The sequence below is a fragment of the Filicampus tigris genome, chromosome 2 (assembly GCF_054856515.1).
Source record: "Filicampus tigris isolate MCC_2025a chromosome 2, RoL_Ftig_1.0, whole genome shotgun sequence".
Classification (NCBI taxonomy): Eukaryota; Metazoa; Chordata; class Actinopteri; order Syngnathiformes; family Syngnathidae; genus Filicampus; species Filicampus tigris.
The window spans coordinates 7,636,357-7,664,235 of NC_141218.1; the positions used below are offsets into that span (position 1 = coordinate 7,636,357).

The window sequence follows — 27,879 nt, forward strand, 5'->3', positions numbered from 1 at the left end:
ATCTTGATATGTTCAACAACTTCATTTATAATTAAATGAACTACTCTTATTCATTTATTTGAGTTGATAAGCAGGTTTGAAGTAGTTGGAACACGCAGAATATATTTTTGGTGTGAATAGGTAATATGTAGACGTGGACCTCTTTAAGACTACTGGAGCACACGTTAAAAATAAATAATGAATGAATAATAGTGTCACATTAACAAGAATTTTGGGCCAAGCTGACAAATTCTGGTTTCATTTCATGTGCCTGAATTTATTTTCCATTTGTTGTATTTCCAGGATTTTAACAACCATTTTAGTTCATCTGCTCCTTTCCCGTGGAGTCCATAAACCAAATGAATCTGCCTAAATTAAAGTCCTCATTTCAATGATTTCATGTATGATTCAAGTTGCAAGAGGTTTGATGGGTTTTGTATTTTCTGTTATTCTTTGATAAATAGTGTTTCCTTCCTATTTAAATAGCAATAAAAGTGCTGAAAAAAAAGTGCTGTTACTGCATTCTCATATTCACATTGTCGTTCAAACATTTCATGTCAAGGACAGTGTGGTTGGAAATTTGCATTGATTATCAACTTTTTTCGTTTTTTCCCCCCCGTATTAAAGTAATAACTCCGCAGTATTTCAGCTCAGGATCAGCGCTTGAGCGTTCTCATGCCATTTCCGCAGAAGGACAACACGTTATCAGGCAACATACTTCCTGTGTGAGCAGCTGTCAATCAAAGCAAACACACACACACACACACACACACGCACACAAATGTGCAGGCATACTTGAAGTGTGCTTCATTGGCATCGGCTGAGCGTCACCTTCAGCATGAAGCTCTTCTTCTTCTTCGTTGTCCTCCTCTGCCCCAGCGCCAATGCAGTTACGGCCGTGAATGGTTGCCATAGTGACCGGGATAAGGACCACCGAGTGCGGCTCAACTGCACCGCGGCCGGTCTCGACGGCGTTCCTGCGGATCTCCAACCGACAGCCGAGGTAACCGTGCCGTGGCTTTTGGAAAAATAAGTCAAAAATGTGATTTTGTTTTTGTGTATATAAAGACGTCCGAGCTTTGTTCATCAATCTATGTTTGTGACATATAGTGACATCGGATTATTTGACACGGCACCTACAGTTATATGTATGTACATCTTTGACAATTGTATTTGGTGGTGTGTCGTGAGGTGGTTGTCATGGGACGTACGCGCTCTGTATTAATGAAAGTTTGGTAACACTGTTTCAGAGTATGTCGAAAGGGCTGTCAAAGTTAAAGCATTAACTATGGAGATTAATTACAAAATTCTAACGCACTAAAAAAATTAACTCTGTTTTATTTACTTCCCGTTGCAGCTCACCTCTGCTCACTGTGAAGTCAAACTTAGAGGAGAGTCACAGTTGCAAAGACGGAATTTTACATAGTTTTAAACTTCAAAATGTTTATCGACAGCTCATTAGAGAAATCCAAAACATTTTGCACACTTTGCAAAGCCACATTCAAATACCATATTAGTTGTACATTTTTGGTCGTTCATCTGTTGCATTTTACAGGAAAAGAATCATATTCAAGGATCAAAGAAAGCTATTAGAACAGTCTTTGAATCGATATATACTTCTTTTTTTTTTCCACATTTCCAGATTTCACTCAAGTAAATATCGGTACCAAGCTTCCTAAAAAACTGTAGTTGAAAAATGTGTTTAATCGCAATCAATCATGGAAAATTTTGCGATTAATTAGTTAAAAAATGTAATCGCTTGACAGCACTAGTCGAAACGTTAAATATATTCTGGTGCTTGTCCGTCAATGCCCAGCGAAGGTCAAGAGTTATCTCTTCTTCTGCGTGAACACTCGATGCCGATTGTCGGGCGGTCATCTTTGAGTGCCACATTGCAGACAACGCGCACACTTCCTGCTTCCTGTTTTGACAGTTTCATCTCTTCCCTTGTGAGGTTCTCTTGTTTCCCAGGAACAAGTTCTCCAGCCTGTCCTGGGCATCCTTCAAGCTCTTCAGCAAGCTGCACGGGCTTGACCTGACGGCCAACGAGGTGACGGGAAGTCACGCAACGTGTCTTGCGGCCCGACCACGTTGCGCTGAACACACCTCGCTGTCCCCTCAGGTGGGTGAGGTGGCGGCGAGTGCCACGCCGCTTCTGCCGAGTCTCAGCGTCCTCCAACTGGGACACAACCGCCTCACGTTCCTGGCCAGCGGGGCCTTCTCCGCCTGCCCCTCCCTGACAAATCTCTACCTGGACAACAACGTCATTGAATCTCTGAGCGACGACACGTTTGCCGGACTCAGCAAGTTGGAGGTTGGGTTTCAGCGCGATTGACTTCGGCCGATATCTTGTCAGACAAAAACCATGTGAAAATGATTTTGTTTTTGTTGCTTGTCCCTTACGCATCCTTCGTTTCAGATCCTAGACCTGACGTCCAATCGCATCAGGGTTCTTCCGCCCCTCTTACTCCGCCCCCTAGTTGTTATAGAAACATTCTTTCTGGAAACCAATCAGGTGGGAGAAAAGAGACAAAATCGCGAGAGACGTCCGAGAGGCCTTCACTTCCCGCTGTTTCCTCCTCAGATCAGCGAAATGCCGGACAATTGGTTCAACCCGAGGGAGGACGTGCCCTACCTGTACCTCTCCGCCAACCCGTGGGCGTGTTTCTGCAGCCTAATGTACCTGCACACGTACTTGCAGGACCACTTCTTGAACTTCTACGTGCGCGATGGCAAAGTCATCTCGATACATCCAGACAGTTTGGTTAGTTGGAGCACGTGCCAAACAAATCAATGGAGACATTTTCCATACTTACCTCCGACCTTATACATTTCTTAAACTGTTGCACTGGATTGATCGTCAGTTGATTAGTCATGCCTGGAGCGTGAGGTACAACGACAATGTCTCTTTTGAACCTACATTACTGTAGCAACAGTGCTAACCCTAAACCCCGCGCATCAAAATAACGTTTTAAACGAAGAAGGCTTTTATCGTAGCGTAGATAGTTTAATGTCGCACTACAGTATATACGGTTATATAGCACAGCTCCATTTGTAACCTTTAAAAATCAGGAAAATAAAAAATCTTTTTCACCCCATTCGGATAAGGTGAAACTTAGGTAATCGGACCAGATTTCTGATCACATGATCGGATCACATTTTTTTCAAGAATATGTTCCCAGCAGGTCCACTAGTTGAAACACAGCATTCTGGTTAATATTGCGGAATATGAGATAAGCAGCAAAATCCACCACTTTTTAGCCATCTCGGGGGGCGGCCATTTTGTCACTTTCTGTCGAATGAAAATGACATCACAACTGCTCAGGGCTCAGGGAACGACCAATCACGGCTCAGCTTCAGGAAACGGGTCAGCCGTGATTGGTCGTGACCTGTGCCCTGAGCAACTGTGATGTCATTTGCAGTTGACAGAAAGTGACAAAATGGCCGCCCCCCGAGATGGCTAAAAATTTGTGGATTAACTCTTATTCCACAAAGGCGATATTTATCAGAATGCCTTGTTTCAACAAGTGGGCTTGCATAGAACATATTCTTGAAAAAAATATGTGTGACTTGACTTCCCTTTTAAACCCATTTCAATTTAAAACTGTTCATCTTATTCAGGAAATATAGGCAACTATGTATCATACTGTGTTACCCAAATACCCACCTTTTCAAATAACATTCCCAAATGAAGTAATATTTTCTATGTTTATTTCCTTGCGTAGCAATCCAATTCAATGCGCAGCATTTCTGTCTGTATTCGCATACAATTTCTACAGAAATGGTCTTCTCTAGTTTGATCTGTAATTGCACCTTGCGCCATGCGTAATACTGTAAAGTCGGGTGTGTTCCATTAAACGTCACGCCCCACTCTGGCCTTGCAGGTGTGCCACTCGCCTCAACAATTGAAAGGTCGAGCCGTCATCAAGCTGCACCAGAGTGACTTGTGTCCGCATTATACGACACCACAAATCACCACCCTAATACCCAGCCCCACCGCCAGGGTCACCGAGGGTCCGGACGGGCAGAGTGAGGGTGCTAGAGGTGACGGGCCTGTTGTTTGGGAGCCTGCACTGTCCACTTTCAGCCCTTCAATTCCTGACAGTTTTGGTACTACTACCGCCCTGTCACGCTCTATGACTCCAACTGCGTCACTTCCTATGACTGAGTCACTTCCTACGACGGAGTCACTTCCTACGACGGAGTCACTTCCTACGACGGAGTCACTTCCTACGACGGAGTCACTTCCTACGACTGAGTCACTTCCTACGACTGAGTCACTTCCTACGACTCCAACTGCGCCCCTCCCCACCACTCCCTCAGTTGTTATACCCACCAGCTCTGAGGTCCTGCGGACGTGGCGGTGGAAGAAGGACGAGGGCGGCGCCACTCCGCACCGCCACATGCCCGGTGCCGGTGTGTTTTGTGTGTGGTTGTTTGCCGGTTACGCGTGCCTGTGTGCAATGGGGGCGGCGAGTTCCCTCATGACTCTAGTTAGACTGGTGGTCTTGTACAGGGGGGCGTACAAGCCACTGAGCGCTGCACTGATGAGTGGGGGCGGGGCCCAGCAGGTGAGGCTTTATGGCGGCGCGACATCGATTTATCGTTCGGTCCTCTTTGTGAGCTGCAAAGAGGGGGAGACGGTTCAAGGTGGCCCGGTGTACAGGACGACCCTGCACCGTGCGCCCGGGACACAGGTAGCACTGCAGCAGTGGAGTGATGTAATGGGAGGGCGTCAGGATGGGGAGGATGGGGCAGGGTGGAGGCAGCGCTTCAGTGTGCTTCTGCGCCAGGAGAGGGAGGGGCCAGACGGTGGGAGAGAGGAGCGAGATTGGGTGGTGGGCTCGTGGCTCGCGCAACACCTACCGGGCGTGACCGAACGTCGGCCCGCCCACTGAAGTCCTCCCTATATTTCCCGTTTGCAAGCTTGCTAATGCTAATTTCTGTCAGCGGTTCATAAAAGACGCACATTTAGAATTAAGACGAATAAATAAAATCTAGTTACACGGCGTAAAATAACTTGTCAAAAACTACATGACAGCTTACAATACTCCCTGTGGCCCGTGGGCTGTCATTCCCCTCAGCGTGAACGAGCCCCCCTTGGGTACCCTTTCCTCATATGGTTCCTCTGTGCCTTGTCATGTCTTTTTTAACAAAGTTTATCAGGTTGTGTGCTTTGTGTGTATATGTGGTGTGTGTGTGTGCGTGTGTAAGTGCGAGTGCTGATGTACCGGCGGATATATATCTTTGGGTTTGTTGGGAGGGAGGACGAGAGCGGGTCTTCCTTTTCATGTTGTGTTTTGGACATTTTTACTGGACAGCACTTTGACTTGCATTCTTTTTGTCAGAAAAGTGCTATATAAATAAATTTGATTTGATTTGAATAACGTCTTAAAAATGTCAAATTTCACCAAGAGAAGATGGAAATGAAAACACAAAAATCCTGTCCCAATATATTTGCAAGTGACAATGTCTTTGAGGACTATTGCATGCAATGCTAATGATATGATTTTTTTTACATTCAATTTCTCGGTGTAGGTCGACTCGTGAAAAAAAAAATATTATTTGCCAGTTTTAATGGATAACGCAATCGCAATTTTAAAAAATCAAATAATTAATTTTCAGGGTTAAAATCCTGAAAATGATCATGATGTATGGCGATTTATATTCTGGACATTGTGCAGAAATTTTAGCTGTTGCAATTGCAAACTATTTTGACGTCAAGCTTAGTTGACATTAATTGTTCGGTGTCAGTGTGTCACGATGAATGAAATGAATTAGTTTCCATTACTTAAAAATGTGTCACATAATAAACATCAGCTACTTTTGTGTAAAATTGCGCCACCATGTGTCGATATCATGTCATTAACTGCTAACAGGTGACTCATTTCCACTTTTTAACTTCGAATTTTTGTTAACAATGACTCCACGTAACTCTTGCTTTTAGGGCAACAGCACATTTGCGAATTGTTTTACTACGTTTTTGCATTCGTGCACGCTCATTTAAACTACTAGACTAGTAACGTTTTTCCACTACTCTATGACAAGCAAATAGTGAGGCAAAACTGTGCACTATTGACATCTGCATGCTTCTGGTGGCACTCGTACTACTACTAATACTAATAGCACTAATTTTCTAGTCGAATTGGGTCACTGCTACGCTCAGTCTTACTAGTGAGGACAGTATAGTAGTTCATGGACCTTAAGATGGATATCAATAATATCGAATACATGCTCGAACAAATGGCCACACACCTTTTTACGACTACTCCTTCTACAGTACTACTAGTAGCAAAGTAGTACAGTATTATTGTTTTTCTTAGTAATTCATGCCATTATTATGAATGCCGTGTGGAACCGTGCTGCCCCTCACAGGTCAGTGTTGGTACTACGACAGCCATCGTTGTTCATTCGGTGTGCCGCGCAGCACACACTCGAAACGCAGTAAAAACGCATACAGACACTTTTTTCCTCGGCATGCGGGGGGTTTGTCCCATTTTTTAAAAAGTCGCTTTCGATGTTCAAATCGGGCGACAAACAAACAAAAAACACAGCCCAGTCTTAGCTCGCAACAGTGACGTCATCGAGCGGCTATTGGCTGAGCGAGCGGCTCCCAGAATCGGACTGGGGAAAAAAGAGAGATTGTAACAACAACAAGGACAACGACGACGACGACGACGACGGCTACGACGACGGCTACGACCACTAAGACGACGACAGTTGCTCGTTCGCCGGCCGCCGCCAAAGCCACACTTCTACTTTGGGCCCAGTCGCCTCTTCGCCAGCAAGGAAACCGGTGAGGAAAAGCGCCGCGCTGGCTTGTTTGGCTTCTTGCAAGTCGGCCCGCGGCAGCTTCCGCCCAGTCGCAACTTTCTTTTGTTCACTCCAAGAGAGCTAGTAGGCGTTTAAGGGCACGTTTGCTGTCGAACGAACGTGTAACAACTCATTTCAAGGTGCTCCCCGTTGTCAGAACCGAACAACCTTTGGGCCGGCTGGTCGGGAGCAGTTGTTGGACTGTTGCCACTTTTCAACTGCTCTCTTATCACCCATCCAAACTCTCCCTTTCTTTTTTGTTGTCCTTATTCCCCAGATGTCACAATGGCCGCAAACTTCAGCATATCCGACAGCGAGTCCGAGCCCTCTGAGGAGGTAGAAGAAGGGGACGACGGCCAAGGGGCCGCTGAAAAGGAGGAGTGCTTCCGCCTCACCTTGCCGGACCTCCGAATTGCAGGTGGGCCAGCACGCCACAACACCTGAGCAGCCTCCCTCAACATTATTTACTAGCCCGGCATGTCCTGGTGTTCATTCATTCCATTCTTCCTGGAAACAAGCCCATTCAGAGCCGGCCCAAAGCCAAATGTATTCGTGGTTGTTTTTTTTTTTTTATTCCTCCCATAAACCTAATACAAACCTTTTAACTACAAGACAGGCTTGGGATTGATTTACACAACATTCACACGCGCAAAACATATAACTAAGTGCCCAGAGCTCACCAACCTAACATAGCTCAGCAGTGATGGCACATTGTGATTTCCCAAGAATGTTGTAGAACTGATTGTCTGAACAAAAGTATACACTTGCAAAGATGTACAGTAGTGATAGTTATCCATTCCCTACCTGGTAAATCTTTGGTGATGATTATTGTAAGTAATCACAAGCATGATCAGTTTCTTCGCATTGATGAATATCAATAATTATGATTTCATTTGGACTAATTTGTCGTTTCAGAAGCATGTACCAAACTGTAACTAAAAGTAGCCAAAATAAATCAGTAGAGTAAGGAAGTCATCTGGTTTATTGCTTTGGCTTTAAAAGATAGGCAAAACAATTTGTTTTGCAAGAGTAACAAAGTGCAAAAAAATAAAAAAAAGAAATGACTCAAGAATATAAAGCTAGCAGAGTATGAAATACTAAAATGTCAAGTAAATAATGACACAGAGGTACCTAAAACAAGGTGAGTAAAACGGTAAAAACAAAAGACTAATTTGATCTTTAAACTATGTAAAAATATACAGAAAAATCCCAAACTATTGCAATCTTGGCCCAAACGTAACTTCAACTATTAATCCAGGCCTTGTTGATTGTTAATTCCTTGCCTGAGGCTAGCTCTGATCCAACAAGATCTCAGTGGATGCAAAGTGACCCGAGGTAGTCGCAGATAGCGATCATGAAGCGCCGTCAGCGCGTCCGTCCGTCTCTTACCTTTTGTCGACCCCGTCTAGCGACGTCCGGCCGGATCCGGCTCAACTCGGAGTCCCATGCTTCGGCGGTGTCCCGAGACGAGGAGTTCCAGGCCAGGGCGGACGAGGAGGCCGGCACGCCGACCGATGGAGCACCGTTCCGGAGACGCACCAAGTCGGCTCCGCCCACGCTCTGGGCTGCCAAAAAGTATGGCCAGCAGCTGCGGCGCATGAGCGACGAGTTCGACAGTCTGATGGACAAAGGGGTGAGAAGCGGAAGACTTAGAATCCGAAAAATACGCCCCCACTAATCTAAACGTGGCATTTTTATTAATATTACATTTGTGGAATATGAATTAAGCAGTAAAATCCAGCAGTTTTTATCCATCTCAGGGCGGCCATTTTGTCACTCGCTGTCCACTGTCAATGACATCGCAGTGGCTCCGGTAACGACCAATCACGGCTCACCTCTTTTCTGATTATTAACCGCTGTTACCCTGAGCAACTGTGATGTCATTTTCCGTCAACAGCAAGTGGCAAAATAGCCCCCCACTGCGACAGATGAATGCGGTTAGATTAGGCTGCTTAACCCATTAAGACCGTGAGCGCATAACCGCGTTTGTACCACTGGAGCCGGGGACCGCTGTTGTGTCTTTCTACGCTTAAAGCCGGGAGAGTGAATACGTCTTTTTTTTTCTTTTTTTTTTTAATCTAAATCTCGGTCTCTTAACTAATGAAATTCCTCAAAATATACACATGACGGTGTCGTGAGCCCGCAGAGGATGTTCCGGAATTCTTTTGAGTTATAATGGCGGACGCCGTCTATCGCGGGTGCTCTGAAATGAGTAACGGCAGTGATATCGATGACGCGCTTGTGGACTTTGAACTAGTAGAACCAGTCGAACGTGATACAGTATGAAAGCCACATGTCTTATGCTCTCAAATTCTTTTGGAATTATGTTTCTGTCTGCTACAGGGTCTGAGATATTAATTATTTGGTAGGTGTTGAATTTCTGGGAAAACTTCAGGTTTTTGAGGGTAATTCCTTAGGTTTTGGGGAGCTGTTGAGCTAGGCGCTTTAGGCCTTAATGGTTTAATTCATACTCCACAAATGTAGTATTAATCAGAATACTGTGTTTGGACTAGTGGGGACCGCATAGAACATATAATTGTTTTATTATATACAATTGAACTGTACTTATCTTTCGCACATCTTCAAAGAAATGGGTATTTGTTATGATAAGGTTGCCCCTTTTGGGGGGGGGGGTGAATAGGTCACATTTTAGTTAGGTTGAATTAGGATTGAGGGGAAAATGCCCAGTTTGCAACCCCCACCCCTTTGTGGAATATCAACGAAAAATGACCCACTCTCACCTTGTCCAACTTTTTGGGTTGCAGGAGTTGAAGTTGAAGAGCGCCGGCGGCACGTCCAGGTCCATCCATCACTCCAAAACCTGGTGGAGCTACCTCTTCAGTCACCAGGAGACGGAGGGCGAGAACAACCACCACGACAGCCTCGCTTATCGTACCGAGTAGCTTCGGACTGAGATTGCGGAGAGGACCGAGATTTGGTTGGGGTGGGGGGGGGGGGGGGGGGGGGGAGGGTCCTCCTCCGCCAGACTTTTGGACTGCATTCAGTGAAGAGACGCAGTGATGAGGACTCAGGTGTCTTTTCTTCAACTACTTTTCATGTGATTTTTTTTGACGATATTGTTGGGTATGTTACGGACGTGGTTTTACCACGGGACTCGTCTTGCGCCAACACTATGCAACATACTGTAGACGGACACGGCAAGCGCGTAGAGAAAACAAACATGCGAAACCAGGTTCAGTGGACCTTATAGCGGAAGTCAAACATATTTTTTTTCCAGAATATGTTCTATCCAATCCCTCTAGTTGAAACATGGCATTCTGATAAATATTGCGTTTGTGCAATAAGTGTCAATCCACTCCTTTTTAGCCATCTCTGAGGGCGGCCATTTTGTCATCGACTGAAAATGACATCACAACGGCTCACAACGACCAATCAAGGCTCAAATTGAGAAAACAGGACAGCTTTGATCGGTGGTTGTGATGTCATTTTCAGTCGACAGAAGACAAAATGGCCGCCCCCAGAGATGGCTAAAAACGAGTGCATTAACACTTATTCCGCAAACGCAATATTTATCAGAATGCCGTGTTTCAACTAGTGGGGCTGCTGGGAACATATTCTTGAAAAAAATATGTTTGGCTTGACTTCCGCTTTAAGTCCGGCCGTTTCAACTAGTACCTTTTGCGCTGACTTGACTCAACAATCATCAACATCCTACAGCACTGTGCAAAAGCTTTGGGCCATTCTAGCAAACGCCATGATGTTTTTGCACACTGCCGTATGAAATCAATCAAGGAGAGAACAATCTTGTACACAGACAATCTGAATCCAGTCTTTGGTCAAATGTCAGGGTTAAGGAGAGGAAGTGACTTTTAAAAGCACAAATCCATATGAGATGTTTTAAAAGATTTCTAACGCTGTAAATATTCTAGTAACGTGGCGGCGATCAGAGCGTCTTGTGGTGTCGTCATGTCGTGTCTCACAATGTGTTTGCCTTCCATGACGTCGCGTTTGGTGTCACCGGGAGACAGTTCCGCGTGATTTTTGAAGTGCTGGCGGGAACACGCTCCCATTTTGGCTCGCATCGCCGCGCGCTCTTCACATGACTTAACACTGGATTAATACATGTTTGTGTTTGTTTTTATGGCTACTTGAAACTTTAGCCTTGACCTCTTTGTGATGATTATAGATGATAATCGGTGCGTTTGTTCTGTCTTTGAATGCTTTTATTGTAGATTCTCCAAATGGAAATCCAGACAATCTAATTGGCCACCGTGCGTGTATTTCGAGTTGTGTGTTTCCAGGTGTGTGATTACGAATACACTGAAAACGATATCGAACCCCGCAAGACCTTTTTTAACAGTTCTGTTTTTTTAAATGTTGATTTATTTTATTTTTTTAAAAGGAGTGACGCGACCATTACATATGAAATATTTAGGGACAACAAGTGTTGAAAGAACTGCAGTCAGGGCAACACGGTGGACCTGTGTTAAGCGTGTGTACACGAGTGCCGACACCTTGAACTGAATATTGTCAAATGCCTTCAACTTGTGAGCGTGACGCTGCACGGTACCGCCTTAAACGTCAACACATGATGACGCCCAAGCCACACTTAAAAAAAATATATATATAGATAGATAGTAAGAAACTTGGGCATGTGCAGTTTTGCAACGGTATTACTTGAATCTTTGTGGAGAAGATTTGAATCGTTCTTTTTTTTTTTTTTTTTTTTTTTACATTTTTTTAGATTTGTACATGCATTTTCTCTACAGCTGTGAAACTTCTTATCCCAAATGCTGTCCTGAATAAATAATGCTTAGGACAAAAAAGTGGCATTTCTTCTTTTTGGTTGTACAAGCGCTTCACAGTATGACTGAACATTCACAATCTAAATTCAAATATTTATTCCATATTCATTTATTGTCAGTAGGCTTTCTTTTTATTTTTCTTGGCTGCGGTGTTGCTGTTGTCCAATCAGATTCCAGCCTTTGTGAGTTTCCATGTCAATATAATCTGCCCAGGGTCTTCACATCACAATCACAATCAGAAATGCTGGCCCAGATAACTGGGGGACGATCTCTTGAATCATATTTCATTTCATATCGGTCTCAATTCTGGCCTTTGACGACATCAACATTTTCCCGTCCTGATTGACCAGTCAGGGCAAAACTTGCTACAGGCAACTTGGACTAGCAAAACACATCTTTGGCGATCTGCACACATGAATACATTTGACAGTCCGTCTGATTTTTGGTATGAGACAATTTTCATGGTGAACCGCTCCAGATAAAGTATAAGGCACAGTTGAGTCCGCTTAATATTGCCTTTTCGTATAGTATCGATGCTTTCCAATTCTAATTGCGGCGTTATAGTGGTGCTATTGAAAGGGTGAATTAAGTCCCCACTAACGGCCCATCCCCGGCAGGTCCCATCAAACCACTTGGGAGGGATCCCAGCAGAACCTGTGTCCTCGATCCAAAGCCGACAGTTTGCCCATGTCGCTGTCGCTCAGCGTGAAGTCAAAAATCTTGGCGTTCTCCCGGATCCGCTCCGGGTTGGACGACTTGGGGAGCACCGGGACGTCCTGCTGCGCCGCCCAGCGCAGCAACACCTGAAGGGAACAGAAAATGCACCAAAAGCAGGCGTCGGCAACCTTTTTGAAAGTGAGAGCTACCGATTAATGAGAAGGGCTGCGAGTTGCATATACACCCTTCTGAAATAACATTGGCTAAAGTTACCTTTGATGATATGTGATTATTAATCATTTGTGGTATTCATTTGTCGGTGTTTTTCAAAATGTTAAAAGAGTACGCAAAAGAATGACGAAGTTGAAAACAAAAAATTACATTCAAAACATGAACTACGATCAAACAGAATGACACTTAGCTTAGTTTAACAACTCCTTTTAATCATTTTTTACGAACAACAGTTCAGTTGTATTTAACTTAAGCGCAATAAATGTGGGGCGGCACGGTGGTCGACTGGTTAGCACGTCCGCCTCACAGTTCAGAGGTCGTGGGTTCGATCCCTCCCTGTGTGGAGTTTGCATGTTCTCCCCGTGCCTGCGTGGGTTTTCTCTGGGTACTCCGGTTTCCTCCCACATTCCAAAAACATGCATGGTAGGTTGATTGGACTCTCTAAATTGCCCCTAGGTGTGAGTGCGGTTGTTTGTTTGTCTCTGCGATTGGCTGGCAACCAATTCAGGGTGTCCCCCGCCTACTGCCCGAAGACAGCTGGGATAGGCTCCAGCACGCCCCGCGACCCTTGTGAGGAGAAGCGGTATCAATAATGGATAGATGGATGGACAATAAATGTGTTTTTTCATATTAAAACCTCAGCCTTAGTAGTTTTTGACTATTTTCATGTTGGCCATTATGAAGGTACTTGGAGAGCTCATTATTTTTTGATGTGGTACTTGGTGTAAATTGTTCGAGAACTACCGATGATGATGTCCCACAACAATTATAACCAATGATTTCATTATTATGATTTAACAAGGTGGGAGACAAGTGAATATCAATGTGCAACACTTGATAAAACTGCAAGCGATTGCATTCCAAGGAAATCACAATCTCCCATCACTAGTGAGCTAGGTTATAGTGCCATTTTTGGGGTTAATCCTGAAATGTCACCCAATTTCCCTATCTTTTTGCATTTTTAATTGTTTTTTTTTTTTAAGAAAAACCCTGTTTGCAAGTGAGACGCTCACCTGAGCGGGCGTGCGCTGGCAGGTCTCGGCCACTTGGACCACCTGCGGGTCCGCGAGGAGCTCGCCCCTCCCCAGGGAAGTGTAGGCCTGGAAGCACACACCAAACTCCTGGCACACGCGCCTCAACTCGACCTGGCGTTCAAGTGGATGGAACTCCACCTGAGGGAGGGGGCCGGCGTCAACGTCGAGACACAAACGCAGTCATCAAGCTAGATGACAAACGTCCATATTTGGTCCTACGTACCTGCAGCAACGCTGGCCGGACCTTACAGCTGCCCATGAGCTCCCTCATGTGTGCCGGCGTGTAGTTGGACACCCCGATGGCCTTGAGTTTCCCTTGAGCGTGGAGCTCCTCCAGGGCGGCCCAACTCTGAGCTCTGTTGCCTGCTGGCACCACCATAATTAGCGCCACGTCTGCAGACGAACCGAACAGAAGGTCTTACGCAAATCCATCTACGCGCCTGGGTTGCGCTGGTCAGTGACGTCCAGGCCCCGAGTCCCAGGCCAGTGAATCAGGTAGAGGTCGATGTAGTCCATCCCGAGGCTGGACAGGCTGTCGAGGGCTCCTTCCATGGCCCCCTCACCCTGATCTTTGGGGCTCAGTTTACTGCAGGGAGCAGAAGGAACGCGTCATTTGCCGGTCCAGTGGGACTTTGTGGTACTCAAAGTACTCATAATCGGATACTTGTGTCAAGACTCTGGACAATACGGAAGTACAGGGGTCAGCTCCTTTACTTACAGCAGATATCATAAGTACCCACACGCCTGTCCAAATTCCAGATTTTGGGATGCAAACAAATCACGCCAAGATAGATCATTTCAAAATTTGGTGGTTAATTCATGCCTTGGAAATTCTTTTGTAGCCTACTCCTGACGAATGACTGATTTTGGAAATTGGGTTGTTTTGTAATTCAGTTAAGTGAAAAGCAACAGTTTGCTAAATTAGAATACACAAGAAGTGACTCCAAACTGTCTGCTCAAGAACAACTGCGAAAGGTGGAGGTGTGAAACCGTCTCTATGCATTTCAATGAGAGGAAGAAACCCCCACACTTTAAGACCACACGCTGTTTCTTTGTTCGACCACCCGAATGTGTCTGTCTAACGTGTGCTGGCCGCATCATCGGCATTTAGGATGCTTTAAAAATGCAGCTTTGAGAGTCCTCTTGGCCAGACCTTCAGAATGCTGCGTGTCTTCCTGTCAAATCGTGTGACTCTTTACAAAGTGGCGCAAGTAACTTGTATTTGTTTCAGGTATTCTCAATCACAACAAGTCATTTCCCTCTCACAATAGAACCAGGGCTTGTGCTGTAAGATGTGACCACAAAAATGTTAAGAAAGGCCTACCAGAACATCTAAACTTTATTTATTATTATTATTATTATTATTATTATTATTATTATCATTATTAATCAAAGGCATTTCTGCTGACCCCCACTGATCATGAGTTTGAATGTGAGTGGTTCATTCACATTTCCAATTATAAGTGGGTGTGAACACTTGTTAGCAACATACACACACCTGGTGATGAACACGTCCTTTCTGGTCAAGCCGTATTTTGGTAGGAGCTCTTTGAGGGCGCGACCCAGCTCGGCTTCATTCCTGTACACAGCGGCGCTGTCGAAGGCCCGGTAGCCCGCAGCCAGGGACGCATCCACAGCTTGGAGCACGGCCTCTCCGCCGCACAGTTTGTACATGCCCAAACCCAAAAGGGGCATCCGAGCCCCAGTGTTGAGGAGGACGGATGGTGCAGTGGGGGCTGAGGAGGACATCTTCGTCTGTGGAGCTAATGTTCTGCAAGCAAGGAGGAGAGAGTTATGCCAGGAATCTAGGAAAGCGTCACTGTGTGCACTGAATGACCGAGTGAGGCAATGGCCCACTGGTCTCATGACAAAACTGTAACAAGTGGAGCAGTGTAGTATGACACGTAAAACTGCCTTTGGACAATTAGCATTCTTAAAACAATCCATAAAAGAATAGAACCAGCTCGCCGCAATTATAGAACTTTCTGCTAAGAAACAAAACAAATGAACTTGAGAAAACAAGCCTGTCAGTATTGACTTCTTTTACACTTGAATACACGAAGAAACTTACAAGTTCCAGTGAGGAGGGAGTCTGGTGCAGTACAGTACTCAAGTAAATTTACTTGGTTACTATCCATCATATTGCACTATGCTGGTAGTCTGGCACTGTATTGACGTTGCATTGATGTGTTAGGGAAACGTTATCTCACCTATCTGGGCGTTTGTGTTGCTTTCTTCGTTCTAAAGCTTGCAAAGAGGAAGTAAGAGGAAGAACAAAAATACGATGGAGGCCATAAACACGAACTCGGCAGAGGTTGGCTCGACCATAGACACTCGTACTTCTATCTAGATACCACTTTAAAATGTACGTCAACGCTGTCGCCATATTTGATGTGGCAAACATGGGCAGTGGGTGTCGAAGCACCAAAAACAACGTTATTTTTATGTTTGCACAAGTATTTATTTACAGGTACCAACGCATGTTACACTATTATCGTGATGGTAAATATTGAAAGAGATATGGAAGTATACGTTTTTACTTTCAATATTAAAAGTAGCATAATGTAATATGTCATATGTGATGGTAAATATTGGAAGAGATATGGAAGTATACGTTTTTACTTTCAATATTAAAAGTAGCATATGAAATATATGTCATATGAAATACACTTTGCGTGTGCGTGGGTGCGTGTGCGTGTGGGGGGGCGCATGTGTGTGTGGGGGTGTGTGAATGAGTAATTAACAGGTACTAATTGTGCACTTTTTTATTTAATTTAAAACAAAATTGAAATAAATCTGACCTTGTTGACTGTAATAAAGGTTCATTTGTTGCCTGTGGTTGTTAAACAAATACACAGGAAGAGGAGTTTGAAGAAATAATTGTGTATGAAACTGCAACGGCAATATCGGGGGGCAGGCGGGAATCAAAATTAGAGTATTTTTTTCAGAATCGCTCATCCCTATTTAGCAAGAAGCGCGTGAATGTGATTCCGTACACAGCTTTCTTTTTTGCCTTGTTGCTAGGGGAAGAGGCCTGCCGCGCACAATGCGCTGTAATTGGCCAGGATCCTGCCTCATCAGCCAATCAGTGTCCAGCGTTTCCTCTGAGAGTGATGATTTGTCATGATGATAATCACAAATCAATAACCTGTCCACAATCCTATACATTTTTAATTGAATTATAATAAATATCAGTTATTGTGACTCCGCTTGCTGTGCTGCGTACGGCAAACATGCTGGAAAAATGTCAAGTCAAACTGATGATACCAAGTTTGCTATTTTTCAAAATAAGTGCAAAGGTGGAAGAATTTTTGACGTTGTAGCACCATTATATGGTGTCGTGTTTGCTTGCTCGTCGTCAACAAATGAAACCGTAAACGCCATATACGGCAAGAAAGTCGCGTCTATTTGATCCTGGGTCCATCGCGTTCAAACAGTCCGCGGAGATAGCTTTTGTTTCGAAAGTGCGCCGGACGTAAACGGCGCAGTACTGCGAGCTCTACGCGCGACGGGAGCTGATGGCGGCGGGGCTGGCGGAGGGTCTCACCGAGGAGGCGGGGAAGGCTCCAGGCAGAGCGAGGAGGCCCCGGCGGTACCGACACACCGAACCAGAAGCCCACAGCGAGGACTGATGGAGCGGTACGCGTCGTGTTTGTCTTATATGTGGACAGAACGTGTGTTTGTGTGGATGTGGCGTTCACGGACCACACGCCATCGTGTTTTGGCTGTTTTGCACTGAGTCGAGTGTGAACGCGATAAACCTGCTAGCTGCCTCTTGTCATAACAACTTCGAAGGTCCGGGGGCGCTAGTGAGTCAGTGCGCCTTCAGTTGTCATGGAAACTGCAGCCAACGTACACGTGACTGCCAGAGGCAAAATTAACACTGTATGCTACTAAAATAGCCACAAAGAAGCTCGAAGGAGGAAAATACTCTACTCTGAGTATTCATAACCTTAACTGAGCCAAGGCACATATTTTACATTGGAAAAAAATGTGGCACACCTTTAACAACATCACAAACATATATCTTGAAATAATGATGCTCTTGTCTCAATTTACTCACAAATTTACTTTCAAACAGTCATCTTCACCATGCTGCTTACATTTTGACATCATGAGACAGAGATGACTCTAACAATGATCACAATGTGCAAAGATTACTGAAACATTCAACAGTCTTGTACATTCAAAGGTGTACAGAAGTTCAAACAAAGTTCACCTGTAAAGGAGACATTAAGATGTGACGGTTATGCCAAAAAAATGTGGAAATCAGGAAGCAAATGCTTTTTCACAGCATTGTATGTCTTGTGTCTCTGCAGGTGGGATCGCCTCTCGGCTGCCATCTTGTCTCCTCTAGCTGTCGTGCCCCCCAGCGTGGCACTTGAAGGATTTTGCCTGTTAGCGTAGCTTGAGACCTCTGTGTTGTCAAAACGCTAGCAGGCTAACAACTCAAGACAATTCTCCTCACAGTTACCGGCAACAAGCTAGCTGAGTGCTGGCATCGTAGGGGCAGAATTGACTTGTGGTAATAACGATGGAACGACAACGATCGGCTTACATGTTCAGTTGCTAGCAGGTGGTTAGCACAAGTAGGTAGCGGTGGCGCGGGACTAGGGAAATCGGTTGAGCAGGGGTGCGATGGAGTACCACTCCGGTGGCAGCCTGCCCCTGCTGGGGAGACCGCGCTACTGCCCTGGCGCCAATGCTAACGGCGGCTACCTATGTGAGATGGGGCACTGCTGCGGCGAGACGGGCTGCTGCACGTACTACTACGAGCTGTGGTGTGAGTTGTTCGGAATCACTCCCTATGCACTCGTGGCCTATAGAGTGACTTTGTAGTGGTGTTCGAATGTATCGTGATTATTATAGTGCCCTTTATGTAAGTCACAATACATTTTGATGAGTAGTGAACAATAACGGTCACCAGAAAGCAATACTGTATATGCAATGATGCACTGCATGAACATACTGTATCTTTAGTACAGGCAGAGGAACACACACATCACAACACGGAGCAGTGACTGCATTCGGAATCAATCATTCATTCATTCACTACTCCCAAGTCACTATTTAAGGATTTTTTTGTCGAACGGACCTAGATAGTTCTAAAAATCCCTTTGTGAGTGAATGATTCGTGGTTGTCACCTGTCTTGTGATGATGATGTCTCGTGCAGGGTTCTGGCTGCTGTGGACGGCCCTCATCATGTTCAGCTGCTGTTGCGCGTACCGTCACCGGCGAGCCAAAGTGCGAGCGCAGCAGCAGCAGCGGCGCCAGCGAGAGATCAGCCTGCTAGCCTACCAGGGCACCGCCTCCTACCCGTCCTCCATGCTGGACCTTAGTAAGTCGGCCGCATCTCGTGTCTCTCAGAACGAGGAGATGCGCCCCCACGGCGGGTGTTGACATGTGACCTGCGCGCAGGTTTCCTGGCGTCGCTCAAGCTGCCGTCGTACGAGGAGGTGGCGGCGCAGCCCTCCACGCCGCCGCCCCCCTACAGCTCAGTTTTCACGGCGCCGCGCTACCCACAGCCCCCCCGCACCGCCGACCCCCACCTGCTCATGCAGCACGACCCGCTGCTCCACCGCCCGCTCAGCGACGGTCCCTCCTCGCTCAGCTCGGACAACAGGTGCGTAGCCGTCGTGCCTGTCTCCGTTCCACCAATCAAACGGTGCCAGCCAGTCACGTGACCGCACATAAGGTCTCGGTGCCCGGTCATGTTTTTAAACGAAAAAAACTGGTAAAAACAGTAGACAAAAAGAATGGCTATGTAATCTCTGGCTGGCGAGCCTGTTGTGCTGTTTCATGATTGTAAACAAAGTTCATTTAAGACAGTTTCTTGTAGCTCGGCATGTTCAATCCAAATTTATTTCAGACCAGTATGAGTATTTACTCTTTGAGTACTCACTGATACCAAGTACCAATACCTGTATTACTTTTGGAATAGAAAATTCCAACAAATTGTGAGCAAAGACCTTTCTGACTCAGATGATGATTGGCCAGTGTGTCCGCCGCAGTATAGCACCAACTACGAAATTGAGGACTTAGTCAATGTCAGATTTTTTTGCCTTAAAGACACAATGTGCAGAATTTTCCATGACCATTATATAAACCCACTATTCATTTCAACAATATGAAAAAAGAAATGCTTTATCACTTCAACCTAATTATTTTTATATAATCGTAGGTGAAGTAATCTCGAATTATATTACATAGGGCGCACCTCCCCTACTGGAGGCTGCCATGTTTCGCTGCCATCTTTGTGCTACGGCTACTCGAAGGAAACAAACTTAGCGAACGTAGTTCCTAAACATCATGACTACTGCGTGTGTAACAAATGCAATGCACTTACTTCATCACTTGAGGGAATTCTGGAAGTCGTTCGTGATGACATTTTTCTTGCCCCTCTGCTGAAGAATCTGCTGGCAGTCTTGCGACACCATCGTGCGTGTGCTTCAAAATGCACGCGCTTCCATCTTAGGTCGTTGCATTCTGTTACTTGACCACTAGATGGCACTGAATGCTACACATTGTCATTTTGATGCCTTAAGCCTGTGTCTCACAGAGCAGCAAGGTTTGCAAGTGTGTGCGCATGTAACAATTTTTTTTTTGTCAAGGCTCGTTGTTGTTGCAAAAGGTTGCAAAGACTTACTCAACTAATTATTTGGAAGACTACATTTTACACTTACTTGAGTCATATTCTAAAATATTAGTACTCCTACTTGAGTACAGTTTGTGGTTACTCTACCCACCTCTGCCTATTTGCTACTTGTAGCACTGGCTTCCTTATCCGCATCCAAAAAATCCAACATGTATGTTATTGCTGTCATTTGTTGTTGTTATTGTTGTTTCTTTTGTCTTTGTTGTTTTTTCCGTCTGACTCCCATTTCCACTAAATATCCATCACAAGACAAATAACCGCAGAGGGAGTGTATTAAACTCCCTCAAGTGTTTCTGCGTAAAAAGGCATCCAGATTCTCCATACAGTATCAGCAAGCAGGTTAAAACAACAAACCTGCTATTTTTCTTTCCTGCAGCTCCAGCTGCTCCTGTGACTCCTGCTGCCCCTCATCTCTGTGTAGCTCCTCCCCCTCCGCACCCCTGACCTATGAAACGGACACAAGCCACGCCTCCACGCCCAGCGAGCTGGCACCCCTCCCCTTTGATGTCGCCACGGAGACCCTCCCACAGGCTCCTCTCTCTCCTGGCTCCGACACCACGCCTGCCCTCGCCGACGCGGCTGCCGCATCGAAAACCAGCTCGGCGCCGCCCAACAGTCCGCCCGCGAACCCCGCCCTGCCTCTGCTCGTAGACCCGGAATCCGCCCCCAAGAAGTCTCCCGGTTCCGGCGGGTGCACGGCAACCTGTGGCCTCGCCCCTCCCGCCACCTCTTTCCTCCTGGACGCACCACTAACCGCCCGGCACTCGCAGGCCCCAGCCAAGCAGACGCTCTTTTCGCCGTGCGTGGATGTCTTTCAAGCGGAGCCGGAAGAGGAGGCGAATGAAGACGACGTGGACGCCGACGAGAGCCAGTACCGCCACCGGAGACTGACCGGCGACTCGGGCATCGAGGTGTGCCGCTGCCGTGTCCAGGGTCAGGAGGCGCGGGAGGAGGACTCCGCCGAGCCAGAGAGCGGCGCTGGGGGAAAGATCTCTGATCTCCACGACAGCGTGGACTGTCCCTCCAAGTGCGCTGTCACGCCGTGCCACCCCCCCGAGGAGGCGGGCGACGTTGTGATTGTCGTGGAGACGGCGTGATGGACAGAGGCGGTCGTCAACGGCAGATGATTGACAGGTCTGTCTTGAGATCCCAAAAGACGGAAAGCTCCAGCCATCCATCCTCATTTCTCATCTGCTTCATTATCAGATGTAGACACTTCACTTTTTGGAAGCAGACACATCCTGTTTGACATGAAGACGTCCTGATTGGACATGGACATCACCTGATTGACATGGCAACTTACTGATGTGGCAAACACATGATTGGACGTGTATTTCCGATTGGGCTTGTACGTACATATTCTGATTGGACCTAGATCTATCCTGATTAGACATGTATATTTGTCACTGGACATTTCCTGTTTGGACGTGGACGTGTCTTCTGTGACATGGATGCGTCTTAATTGGGCATGTTTTTTTTGGGGGGGGGGGGGGGGGGGAGTTGGACAAGCATACTTCCAGCTGGATATGTACACTTCCAGATTGGACATGGACACTTCCTGTTTTAACTCAGACACATCCTGTTTAACATGTACACTTCCAAATTGGACGTGCACTTGCTGAATGGACATGTACACTCCAGATTGGACATGGACACTTACTGTTGAATGTCAACACGCACTCCTGATCGGACACGTACACTCCCTGATTGAACATGGACACATTCTGTTTGGACAAGGATACCTCCTTGTTGTCTACACTTCCTGATTGGAAATGTACACTTCCTGATTGGTCATGCACACTTCCTGAGCGGACATGGGCACTTCCTGTTTTGACATGAACTCTTCCTGATTGGAAACGGACACTTCATGTTTACTTGACAGACAGGTGAGTGGAAAATAAGCTTCCACTCCACCCCTCCTTTGTGTGCTAGATGTGGTGCTTTTCTTCTTCTTTAGCTGAGGGACTGGAGCTGCAGAGCGCCCTCTGTGGTGGATTACTGTTACTACAGCTAGCCAAGTTTGTAGCTCTCTTCTTTCTCCTTTTTACTCTAGTCAGAACACACAACTTGATTGTACGCCGACACAGCGCTTGCCAGATGCTAACTCTTTAGGAGCCCAGCGCTAATCACCAGTAGCGCACGCGTTTGTCACCTTAAAAAAGAAAAAACAATGGTAGCAAGTGGCACCTAATCTCTTGTAAAGCCATTAAAACTAATGTGCTCGAGTTTTTTTTGGCTTCTCAGTTAGAGTACGTCACTTGCGTCTGGTTTACAACTTTTACGCGTCGACGGGTTCAGTTTTTCTCTGCTCGTCGTTACTTCCTGTTTGTGTCGTGATGAGGCCAATTCTTCTAATTCTGATGATCTCTGAATACGTGTTTTGGTGTGTGAGCTGTGCTAAATAAACGGATCACGTGTACTACACTTTTGTTTATTGAAGCACCTCAAGTCATTTCAGATCTTGCTCGTGTTAGTCATTGATGCTAAAAATTTGAAATATGACATTTTCATAGCAACTGGCTAGTTAACATGAGTGCCAACGTCCCACCCCGCCCTCGGCCTGATGGCGACCTTATAAGGCAGTGGCTGTAAAACGACGCCAAGACGCCCCTGCAGGTTGGGAGGCAAAGCCCCGTCCGGCAGCATAAAGCTCATTCGCTGAAGCATGGAGGACAAAAAGAGGAAGAGTTCCATCCTAGCCAGTGATTCGCCCACACAGATGCGAGGCCCCGCCCCAAATGGCAGGAAGCAGGAGGGTGAGATCCGCTGACCCTGACCGTCAAGGAAGCGATCTGGAAGTTTTATGGCAACTTTTTAGGTTCACTTTTGGATCCCTTTTTGGCATGTTGGTCTGGGTTACCCGGCTTGAACAGGTCCGGTTGCTCCCAGTGGTCAGGGTGGTGATGGATGGCCCACATGTTGATCAACACCCGAGTCCCGCGGCGGACGGCGTGACACCCGATGCTGTGGTGAGAAACCGACATCAGCCCCCCCCCCCCCCCCGCGCGCACGCTGCGCCTGCGCTCATCTGCCGTACCTGCTGTCGGCCATGGCGGCGTGCGGGATCAGCACCGGGCTCACCGGCCGGATCCGCATCCCCTCGTTGATGATGCTATCCAGATACGGGAGCCTCCCACGGTCCGCCGCACGCACAGCTCGTTCACCCAATTCCTCGTCCAGCTCCTTCTGCGCGCGCTCCTGGACCTGCGAGGAGGATGCCGCAGAGCTACAGTCATCAAATGCGGGTGGCTCGGCCAAAATGCGTGTAAGCGTTTACCTCGGGGTGGTGGAGTAGGTAAGCCAGGATCCAAAGCAGCGTAGTGGACGTCGTCTCCACGCCGGCGCCGAAGGCCTCTGCCGCCGTCATCAACACATGGTCGTCTGTGATAGCCGCCCCGCCGGATCCGGGTGAACCTTGACCTTTCAGCAAGGCGTCCAGGAGATCTCGAGGGTCACCTTTGCTCAGCGCCGCCTGCGAGCGAGACTTTGCACAATGCCACGTTGCCACGTACGAGAAGCCTGTGCCTTCTCCTGACATCTTTCACCTTGTGTTCGTGCAGTTTTTGCGCGAGGAGGCGGTCTCGAACGGCGATGCACGCCCGTAGCTCGCTCAGCGACGCGTTTGGGAACACCTGAGTAGCAGCAGAAGCTTATCAGGTGGTGGGGTTACGCCGACGGGTCGGCTCGTACCTTCATCCAGGAGAAGATGTCGACCAGTCCTCCCCTGGTGATCGTCCGCACAATGCCGTCATTGTAGCGCATCACCTCCTGCAGCTCTCCGTCGCCATGTTTGTAGGTGGTGCCGAACACCAGGGTGCACACCACGTTAGTGACGGCCGTGGTCACTGCGAGTGACGGGTCCAAGCTGCGCCCATCGCTGGACAGCAGCTCTGCGCACAGACTGTCCACCTCGGACAAAACTGACAAAATGTCATCGCCGTAGGCTGTGAACTCAGGCCAGGAGGCCCGTGATATAAGTTTGTGGAGTAAGAGTTAATTCACACTTTTTTAGCCATCTCCGGGGGCGGCCATTTTGTCACTTCTGTCGACTGAAAATGACATCACACCTGCTCAGGGCTCAGATAACGACCAATCACGGCTGACCTGTTTTCTGAAGCTGAGCCGTGATTGGCCGTAATCTGAGCCTTGAGTGTCTGTTATGTCATTTTCAGTTTACAGCAGTGACAAAATGGCCGCCCTCTGAGATGGCTAAAAAGGGGTACATTTTGCTGCTTAACTCATATTCCACAAATGCAATATTAATCAGAATGCCGTGTTTCAACTAGTGGGGCTGCTGGGAACATATTCTAGAAAAAAAAGGTGTATTTGATTTCTGCTTTAACTTGTTCCAAAACATGTTTTTCCCCTTTCAAATGAATGGAAATAGACCTAGAAATAATCTGTTGCAGTCCCACAACCAAATTGTTCCAGCGAGAGCACGGACACAGACGTACCCACGACTCCTTCTGCGGCTTCCTAACAGCACAATCACTTGCACTTTTTACTTTCCTCGGCAGCCATACTGAGGGCGAATGTAGAGCAGAAAAACAATAACAAAACAATAATATCTCTGGGCGAAATACGGAGAGAATGACAGTCACGATGTGCGCGAGAAGGCACAACTGTCGTGACTCTGCAAACTGCAATATAGTTTGTGATTCGAAGCAATATTTGTCTGAAAATCTTGGTCAGGAAATGGTGCATTCGTGACCTGAGGTCCCGCTCTACGTACCAATGTCCTGCAGGCGGCTGCTTCCTTCCCCGAAAAGAGCAAAGGAAGTGTGCACCAGGCGGCGGTGCAGCTTCCACAGCGGCGAGTAGTCAGAGAAGGCGATGTCTTTCCCGCCTCGGGTCAGCAGATCGGTGGTCACCTGCCGAGCGTAACGTCAGTTGACGCGTGGCACGAAAAGGAAGTGCTTCGCGATGCGTCACCATTCTGGGGCGCCCGGCGAAGTCTCGCCCTCGCTGCAGCAAAACCTCTCTGGCGTGGCCGTGGGCGTTGACCACCACGGTGCGATGCGGCCCCAGGTAGAGCTCGAACAACGGCCCGTACCTGCCACACACGCGCGCGCAGGCTTTAGTCAGCGCAGGAGGCCGTGCCGGTCCACAGGGTTCAAGGTCTCACTTTCGGCCCAACTGCATGAAGAGCAGGTGCGGGGGTGTGGCACCCCTCATCCAAGGCAGACTGCCCACCACGGGCAGGCGGGGCAGGCCGGGCATCCCGCCGGGGTGCTGGGCAAGCGCCAGCAGGACGGCAGTGCCGGCGGCGGCGAGGACGAGGAACACCGAAAGGAGCGACGAGACGCTCGCGGGAAAGACATAGGCCACCATGGCAGGGAAATGAAGAGAGAGGCGGAGTGGCTCGGCTTTTAAAGTCTGAGGGCTGGATCGACCTTGTGCAGGTTGGAGGTTGCGCGTGTTTGCCTGCATCAGGCGACCTTGCTGATACCACGGCGCATACCGATCCAAAGCGGGCCCAATGTTGATCATTGGGTGCCATGATAAACACCCCGGGGTTCAGGTGGTTGCCATGGAAACACCCGCCGCTAGGGGGCGCCGTTGAGCATGTTGGCGTCTTTGATTTTTCAACTTAACTCTTGTGTGAATGTTCTCCTGTCGCCATGGAAACCACATCCCATCCACTGCAGCAAACCTGAATGTTGTGTTTGTCAGAAAATGTTGTTTACGCTCATCATGCAGATTTTCATCCAAACAGGCGTCGCCATGGAAGCAACACCGCACATGCACACGCACACACACACCCACGCACACACACACACACGCACACACACACACACACACACACTGGATGTATCTGCAGCGGGTGTCAGATGCACTGCCGCAGTGAGGAAAGCCCGTCGCTCCTTTTATGGCGCGGGGATGCCCGCCGTCACCACAGGAAGTCGGCCATGTTTGGGCATTCTTGACGTGCACGGTGGGGGGAATCCCTCGCGCCGCTCTCCGCCAATGAGGGGGCGCCAGCGTTGCCACGGAGACGGAGGGTATAAAAGGGCCTGCGAGCACAGCATCTCGGCATCCTTGGCACCAAGTGAGCGCAGCGACGCAAACTCCGGACGCACCATCCCGCCTGAAATCCGCTCTTAGGGAATTCCCACCTCTCTTTGGACCGCCATGCTTGCTGAGCGCCACTGCAGCTTCCTGTCCGACTTCGAGGACGCGTGCAGCGCCTGGGTGAACAGCGTGGAGTCCAACCGCTGCGACGTCAGTGAGCTCGATGTAACAGGTGAGTTGTCGAAGCATCATCATCATCATTCGCATCTTCTTGGTTGCTTGCGTGCTGCTGATATCATCGTGCTGTTATGCAACAATAACAAATGCCCCCCCCCCCCTTCTTCTGTCGCCCTCCAGTCGTCTCGCCGGGAACTGACGCCTCAGACTCAGATTTCTTCTCTGACTTCAGCGACTCAGACTCGCTCTCGCCCTCCCTCGACTTCAGCGGCAGCTTCCTGCCTGAACCGACGGTGCCGGCGGCCGTGGGCCTGAGCAGCACAGCGGACGCCATCCTCAACATGATCACGGAGATTGTTGGAATCTGCACCGAAATGGAGCAGCAGGGCGACACCGTCTACCCTCCTCTGGCCACGGTCAAGAGCGAGTCATCCGGCTCCAGCTGTGGGGCCGACTACCGCGCAACGCCGGCCGCTCCAGACTTCATCGAGGCTCTTCTGAGCCATGACGGCGGCCTGATGGAGACGAAGGCAGTGGAGGTCAAGCAGGAAGTGCTGGCGCCGGAGGACTGGGTGAAGAACTGGAGGGTCGACACTGAAGGAGACCACGTCAAAATGGAGGTGGACACCCACTGTCCTGCCCCCTCCACCTTAGACCCCGACCTCCTGTCGTCCCTCCTGCACGGCACCTTCCCAGCCGTGCACCTGAGCGGCGTGCCAGCAGTCGCCAAAGTGTCCCGGAAGGGCCGCAGAGCTCTAGCCAAGAGCGGCGTGAAGGCCAAGGCGTTCCCGTGCTCTGTGGAGGGCTGCGAGCGGCGCTTCTCGCGCTCGGATGAACTCAACAGGCACGTGCGCGTCCACACGGGACAGAAGCCCTTCCAGTGCGGTGTGTGCGCGAGGAGCTTCAGCCGTAGCGACCACCTGACCACGCACACGCGCACGCACACGGGAGAGAAGCCCTTCTCTTGCGACGTGTGCGGCAAGCGCTTTGCACGCAGTGACGAGAGGAAGCGGCACGGGCGCGTGCATGTCAAGCAGCAGCTGCGAGCGCAGATGATGGCCGCCTATTCGCTGGCTGTGAGCGCCGTGTGAGGTGCGGCATCCGGCGGAGTGTGCCACGGCGGTGGCGTTGGCAAAACCTTCGGGACCTGAAGAAAGTCCACTTTTGGCCTCCTCACGAGACGCACGTGGGCCCAGCAGGTGCATGCTGGGAGTCGGAGGCTTGGACGAGACCAATCGACTTGTCTGCATGAGGGTGAAAAGTGACGTGACCTCCATGTTTGTACAATAGCTCTATTTTTGTAGATGTTTCTATGACTTGTCATGTGACTTTTCAATGACTTGCACTGATGCATTGTGGGATATGTGTTTAATGTCCCTGCTTGAGGATGCTTCAATAAAAAAGTAAGAAAAAGCAGGATGGAATCCAATGTACTTCCTTATAAACATCATCATCATCATCATCATCAACTGCCAGCTTGTGTGTCTGTGTGCGCGGAAGATTCGGTCGCCATGGTGACTGAAGTTGTGTGAGTCATCTCGACAGCGTTCCATA

General features: G+C 48.1%; 6 protein-coding genes across 11 annotated transcripts; 4 read left to right on the forward strand and 2 right to left on the reverse strand.

The window, feature by feature from the left end:
* The first annotated feature begins 804 nt into the window (after window positions 1-804).
* On the forward strand, window positions 805-5,809 carry gp1ba (glycoprotein Ib platelet subunit alpha). 2 transcript variants are annotated; one of them, XM_086023142.1, is made up of 6 exons: window positions 805-982; window positions 1,934-2,029; window positions 2,102-2,293; window positions 2,399-2,494; window positions 2,564-2,743; window positions 3,864-5,809. In XM_086023142.1, the coding sequence occupies exons 1-6, from the start codon at window positions 818-820 to the stop codon at window positions 4,875-4,877; spliced, it is 1,743 nt and encodes a 580-aa protein (XP_085879268.1). In that variant the 5' UTR covers window positions 805-817; the 3' UTR covers window positions 4,878-5,809. The 2 variants fall into 2 exon arrangements, with proteins under 2 accessions (XP_085879268.1, XP_085879259.1); XM_086023133.1 differs by having other exon boundaries at window positions 2,399-2,743.
* A 667-nt stretch (window positions 5,810-6,476) lies between these two features.
* LOC147151187 (bcl2-associated agonist of cell death-like) lies at window positions 6,477-9,746 on the forward strand. The gene is made up of 4 exons (XM_086054777.1): window positions 6,477-6,775; window positions 7,070-7,210; window positions 8,202-8,425; window positions 9,558-9,746. Exons 2-4 carry the CDS (start codon window positions 7,078-7,080, stop codon window positions 9,693-9,695), a joined length of 495 nt encoding a protein of 164 aa, XP_085910903.1. The 5' UTR covers window positions 6,477-6,775; window positions 7,070-7,077; the 3' UTR covers window positions 9,696-9,746.
* A 1,893-nt stretch (window positions 9,747-11,639) lies between these two features.
* Window positions 11,640-15,859, reverse strand: LOC147151188 (uncharacterized). 2 transcript variants are annotated; one of them, XM_086054743.1, is made up of 6 exons: window positions 15,691-15,859; window positions 14,979-15,251; window positions 13,921-14,066; window positions 13,704-13,843; window positions 13,460-13,618; window positions 11,640-12,361 (listed from the first exon to the last, which is right to left on the reverse strand). In XM_086054743.1, the coding sequence occupies exons 2-6, from the start codon at window positions 15,227-15,229 to the stop codon at window positions 12,182-12,184; spliced, it is 876 nt and encodes a 291-aa protein (XP_085910869.1). In that variant the 5' UTR covers window positions 15,230-15,251; window positions 15,691-15,859; the 3' UTR covers window positions 11,640-12,181. The 2 variants fall into 2 exon arrangements, with proteins under 2 accessions (XP_085910869.1, XP_085910879.1); XM_086054753.1 differs by having other exon boundaries at window positions 15,552-15,700.
* A 1,112-nt stretch (window positions 15,860-16,971) lies between these two features.
* On the forward strand, window positions 16,972-22,560 carry LOC147151189 (uncharacterized). The gene is made up of 5 exons (XM_086054730.1): window positions 16,972-17,119; window positions 17,800-18,263; window positions 18,655-18,819; window positions 18,900-19,104; window positions 20,513-22,560. The coding sequence occupies exons 2-5, from the start codon at window positions 18,119-18,121 to the stop codon at window positions 21,231-21,233; spliced, it is 1,236 nt and encodes a 411-aa protein (XP_085910856.1). The 5' UTR covers window positions 16,972-17,119; window positions 17,800-18,118; the 3' UTR covers window positions 21,234-22,560.
* On the reverse strand, window positions 22,552-26,458 carry cyp17a2 (cytochrome P450, family 17, subfamily A, polypeptide 2). Of its 4 annotated transcripts, XM_086054695.1 has the most exons (9): window positions 25,262-26,458; window positions 25,069-25,189; window positions 24,869-25,007; window positions 23,827-24,056; window positions 23,682-23,768; window positions 23,414-23,608; window positions 23,174-23,340; window positions 22,997-23,100; window positions 22,552-22,928 (listed from the first exon to the last, which is right to left on the reverse strand). In XM_086054695.1, exons 1-9 carry the CDS (start codon window positions 25,624-25,626, stop codon window positions 22,657-22,659), a joined length of 1,680 nt encoding a protein of 559 aa, XP_085910821.1. In that variant the 5' UTR covers window positions 25,627-26,458; the 3' UTR covers window positions 22,552-22,656. The 4 variants fall into 4 exon arrangements, with proteins under 4 accessions (XP_085910821.1, XP_085910842.1, XP_085910836.1 ...); XM_086054716.1 differs by lacking the exons at window positions 24,869-25,007; window positions 25,069-25,189; window positions 25,262-26,458 and having other exon boundaries at window positions 23,827-24,139; XM_086054710.1 differs by lacking the exons at window positions 22,552-22,928; window positions 22,997-23,100; window positions 23,174-23,340; window positions 23,414-23,608; window positions 23,682-23,768 and adding an exon at window positions 24,591-24,658 and having other exon boundaries at window positions 23,840-24,056.
* LOC147151191 (uncharacterized) lies at window positions 24,647-27,740 on the forward strand. Its single transcript, XM_086054765.1, has 2 exons — window positions 24,647-26,380; window positions 26,506-27,740. The coding sequence occupies exons 1-2, from the start codon at window positions 26,269-26,271 to the stop codon at window positions 27,414-27,416; spliced, it is 1,023 nt and encodes a 340-aa protein (XP_085910891.1). The 5' UTR covers window positions 24,647-26,268; the 3' UTR covers window positions 27,417-27,740.
* The last annotated feature ends 139 nt before the right edge of the window (window positions 27,741-27,879 follow it).

What these genes read in the sequence shown, in the direction of transcription:
- gp1ba (XM_086023133.1), top strand. Translation starts at nt 818, where the DNA reads ATGAAGCTCTTCTTCTTCTTCGTTGTCCTCCTCTGCCCCAGCGCCAAT. An exon ending in TTGACCTGACGGCCAACGAG is followed by an intron (nt 2,030 to 2,101) that starts GTGACGGGAAGT and finishes CTGTCCCCTCAG; the next exon opens with GTGGGTGAGGTGGCGGCGAG. An exon ending in CGATACATCCAGACAGTTTG is followed by an intron (nt 2,744 to 3,863) that starts GTTAGTTGGAGC and finishes CTGGCCTTGCAG; the next exon opens with GTGTGCCACTCGCCTCAACA.
- LOC147151187 (XM_086054777.1), top strand. Translation starts at nt 7,078, where the DNA reads ATGGCCGCAAACTTCAGCATATCCGACAGCGAGTCCGAGCCCTCTGAG. An exon ending in GCCGGACCTCCGAATTGCAG is followed by an intron (nt 7,211 to 8,201) that starts GTGGGCCAGCAC and finishes GACCCCGTCTAG; the next exon opens with CGACGTCCGGCCGGATCCGG. An exon ending in ACAGTCTGATGGACAAAGGG is followed by an intron (nt 8,426 to 9,557) that starts GTGAGAAGCGGA and finishes TTTGGGTTGCAG; the next exon opens with GAGTTGAAGTTGAAGAGCGC.
- LOC147151188 (XM_086054743.1), bottom strand. Translation starts at nt 15,229, where the DNA reads ATGTCCTCCTCAGCCCCCACTGCACCATCCGTCCTCCTCAACACTGGG. An exon ending in CACTGACCAGCGCAACCCAG is followed by an intron (nt 13,844 to 13,920) that starts GCGCGTAGATGG and finishes TGGTGCCAGCAG; the next exon opens with GCAACAGAGCTCAGAGTTGG. An exon ending in GCCAGCGCACGCCCGCTCAG is followed by an intron (nt 12,362 to 13,459) that starts GTGAGCGTCTCA and finishes TGTTCCCTTCAG; the next exon opens with GTGTTGCTGCGCTGGGCGGC.
- LOC147151189 (XM_086054730.1), top strand. Translation starts at nt 18,119, where the DNA reads ATGGAGTACCACTCCGGTGGCAGCCTGCCCCTGCTGGGGAGACCGCGC. An exon ending in GTACTACTACGAGCTGTGGT is followed by an intron (nt 18,264 to 18,654) that starts GTGAGTTGTTCG and finishes TGTCTCGTGCAG; the next exon opens with GGTTCTGGCTGCTGTGGACG. An exon ending in TCGCTCAGCTCGGACAACAG is followed by an intron (nt 19,105 to 20,512) that starts GTGCGTAGCCGT and finishes TCTTTCCTGCAG; the next exon opens with CTCCAGCTGCTCCTGTGACT.
- cyp17a2 (XM_086054695.1), bottom strand. Translation starts at nt 25,626, where the DNA reads ATGATCAACATTGGGCCCGCTTTGGATCGGTATGCGCCGTGGTATCAG. An exon ending in CAGCCGCCTGCAGGACATTG is followed by an intron (nt 24,057 to 24,868) that starts GTACGTAGAGCG and finishes ACATTTTGTCAG; the next exon opens with TTTTGTCCGAGGTGGACAGT. An exon ending in GCCGCCATGGCCGACAGCAG is followed by an intron (nt 23,101 to 23,173) that starts GTACGGCAGATG and finishes TTCTCACCACAG; the next exon opens with CATCGGGTGTCACGCCGTCC.
- LOC147151191 (XM_086054765.1), top strand. Translation starts at nt 26,269, where the DNA reads ATGCTTGCTGAGCGCCACTGCAGCTTCCTGTCCGACTTCGAGGACGCG. An exon ending in CAGTGAGCTCGATGTAACAG is followed by an intron (nt 26,381 to 26,505) that starts GTGAGTTGTCGA and finishes GTCGCCCTCCAG; the next exon opens with TCGTCTCGCCGGGAACTGAC.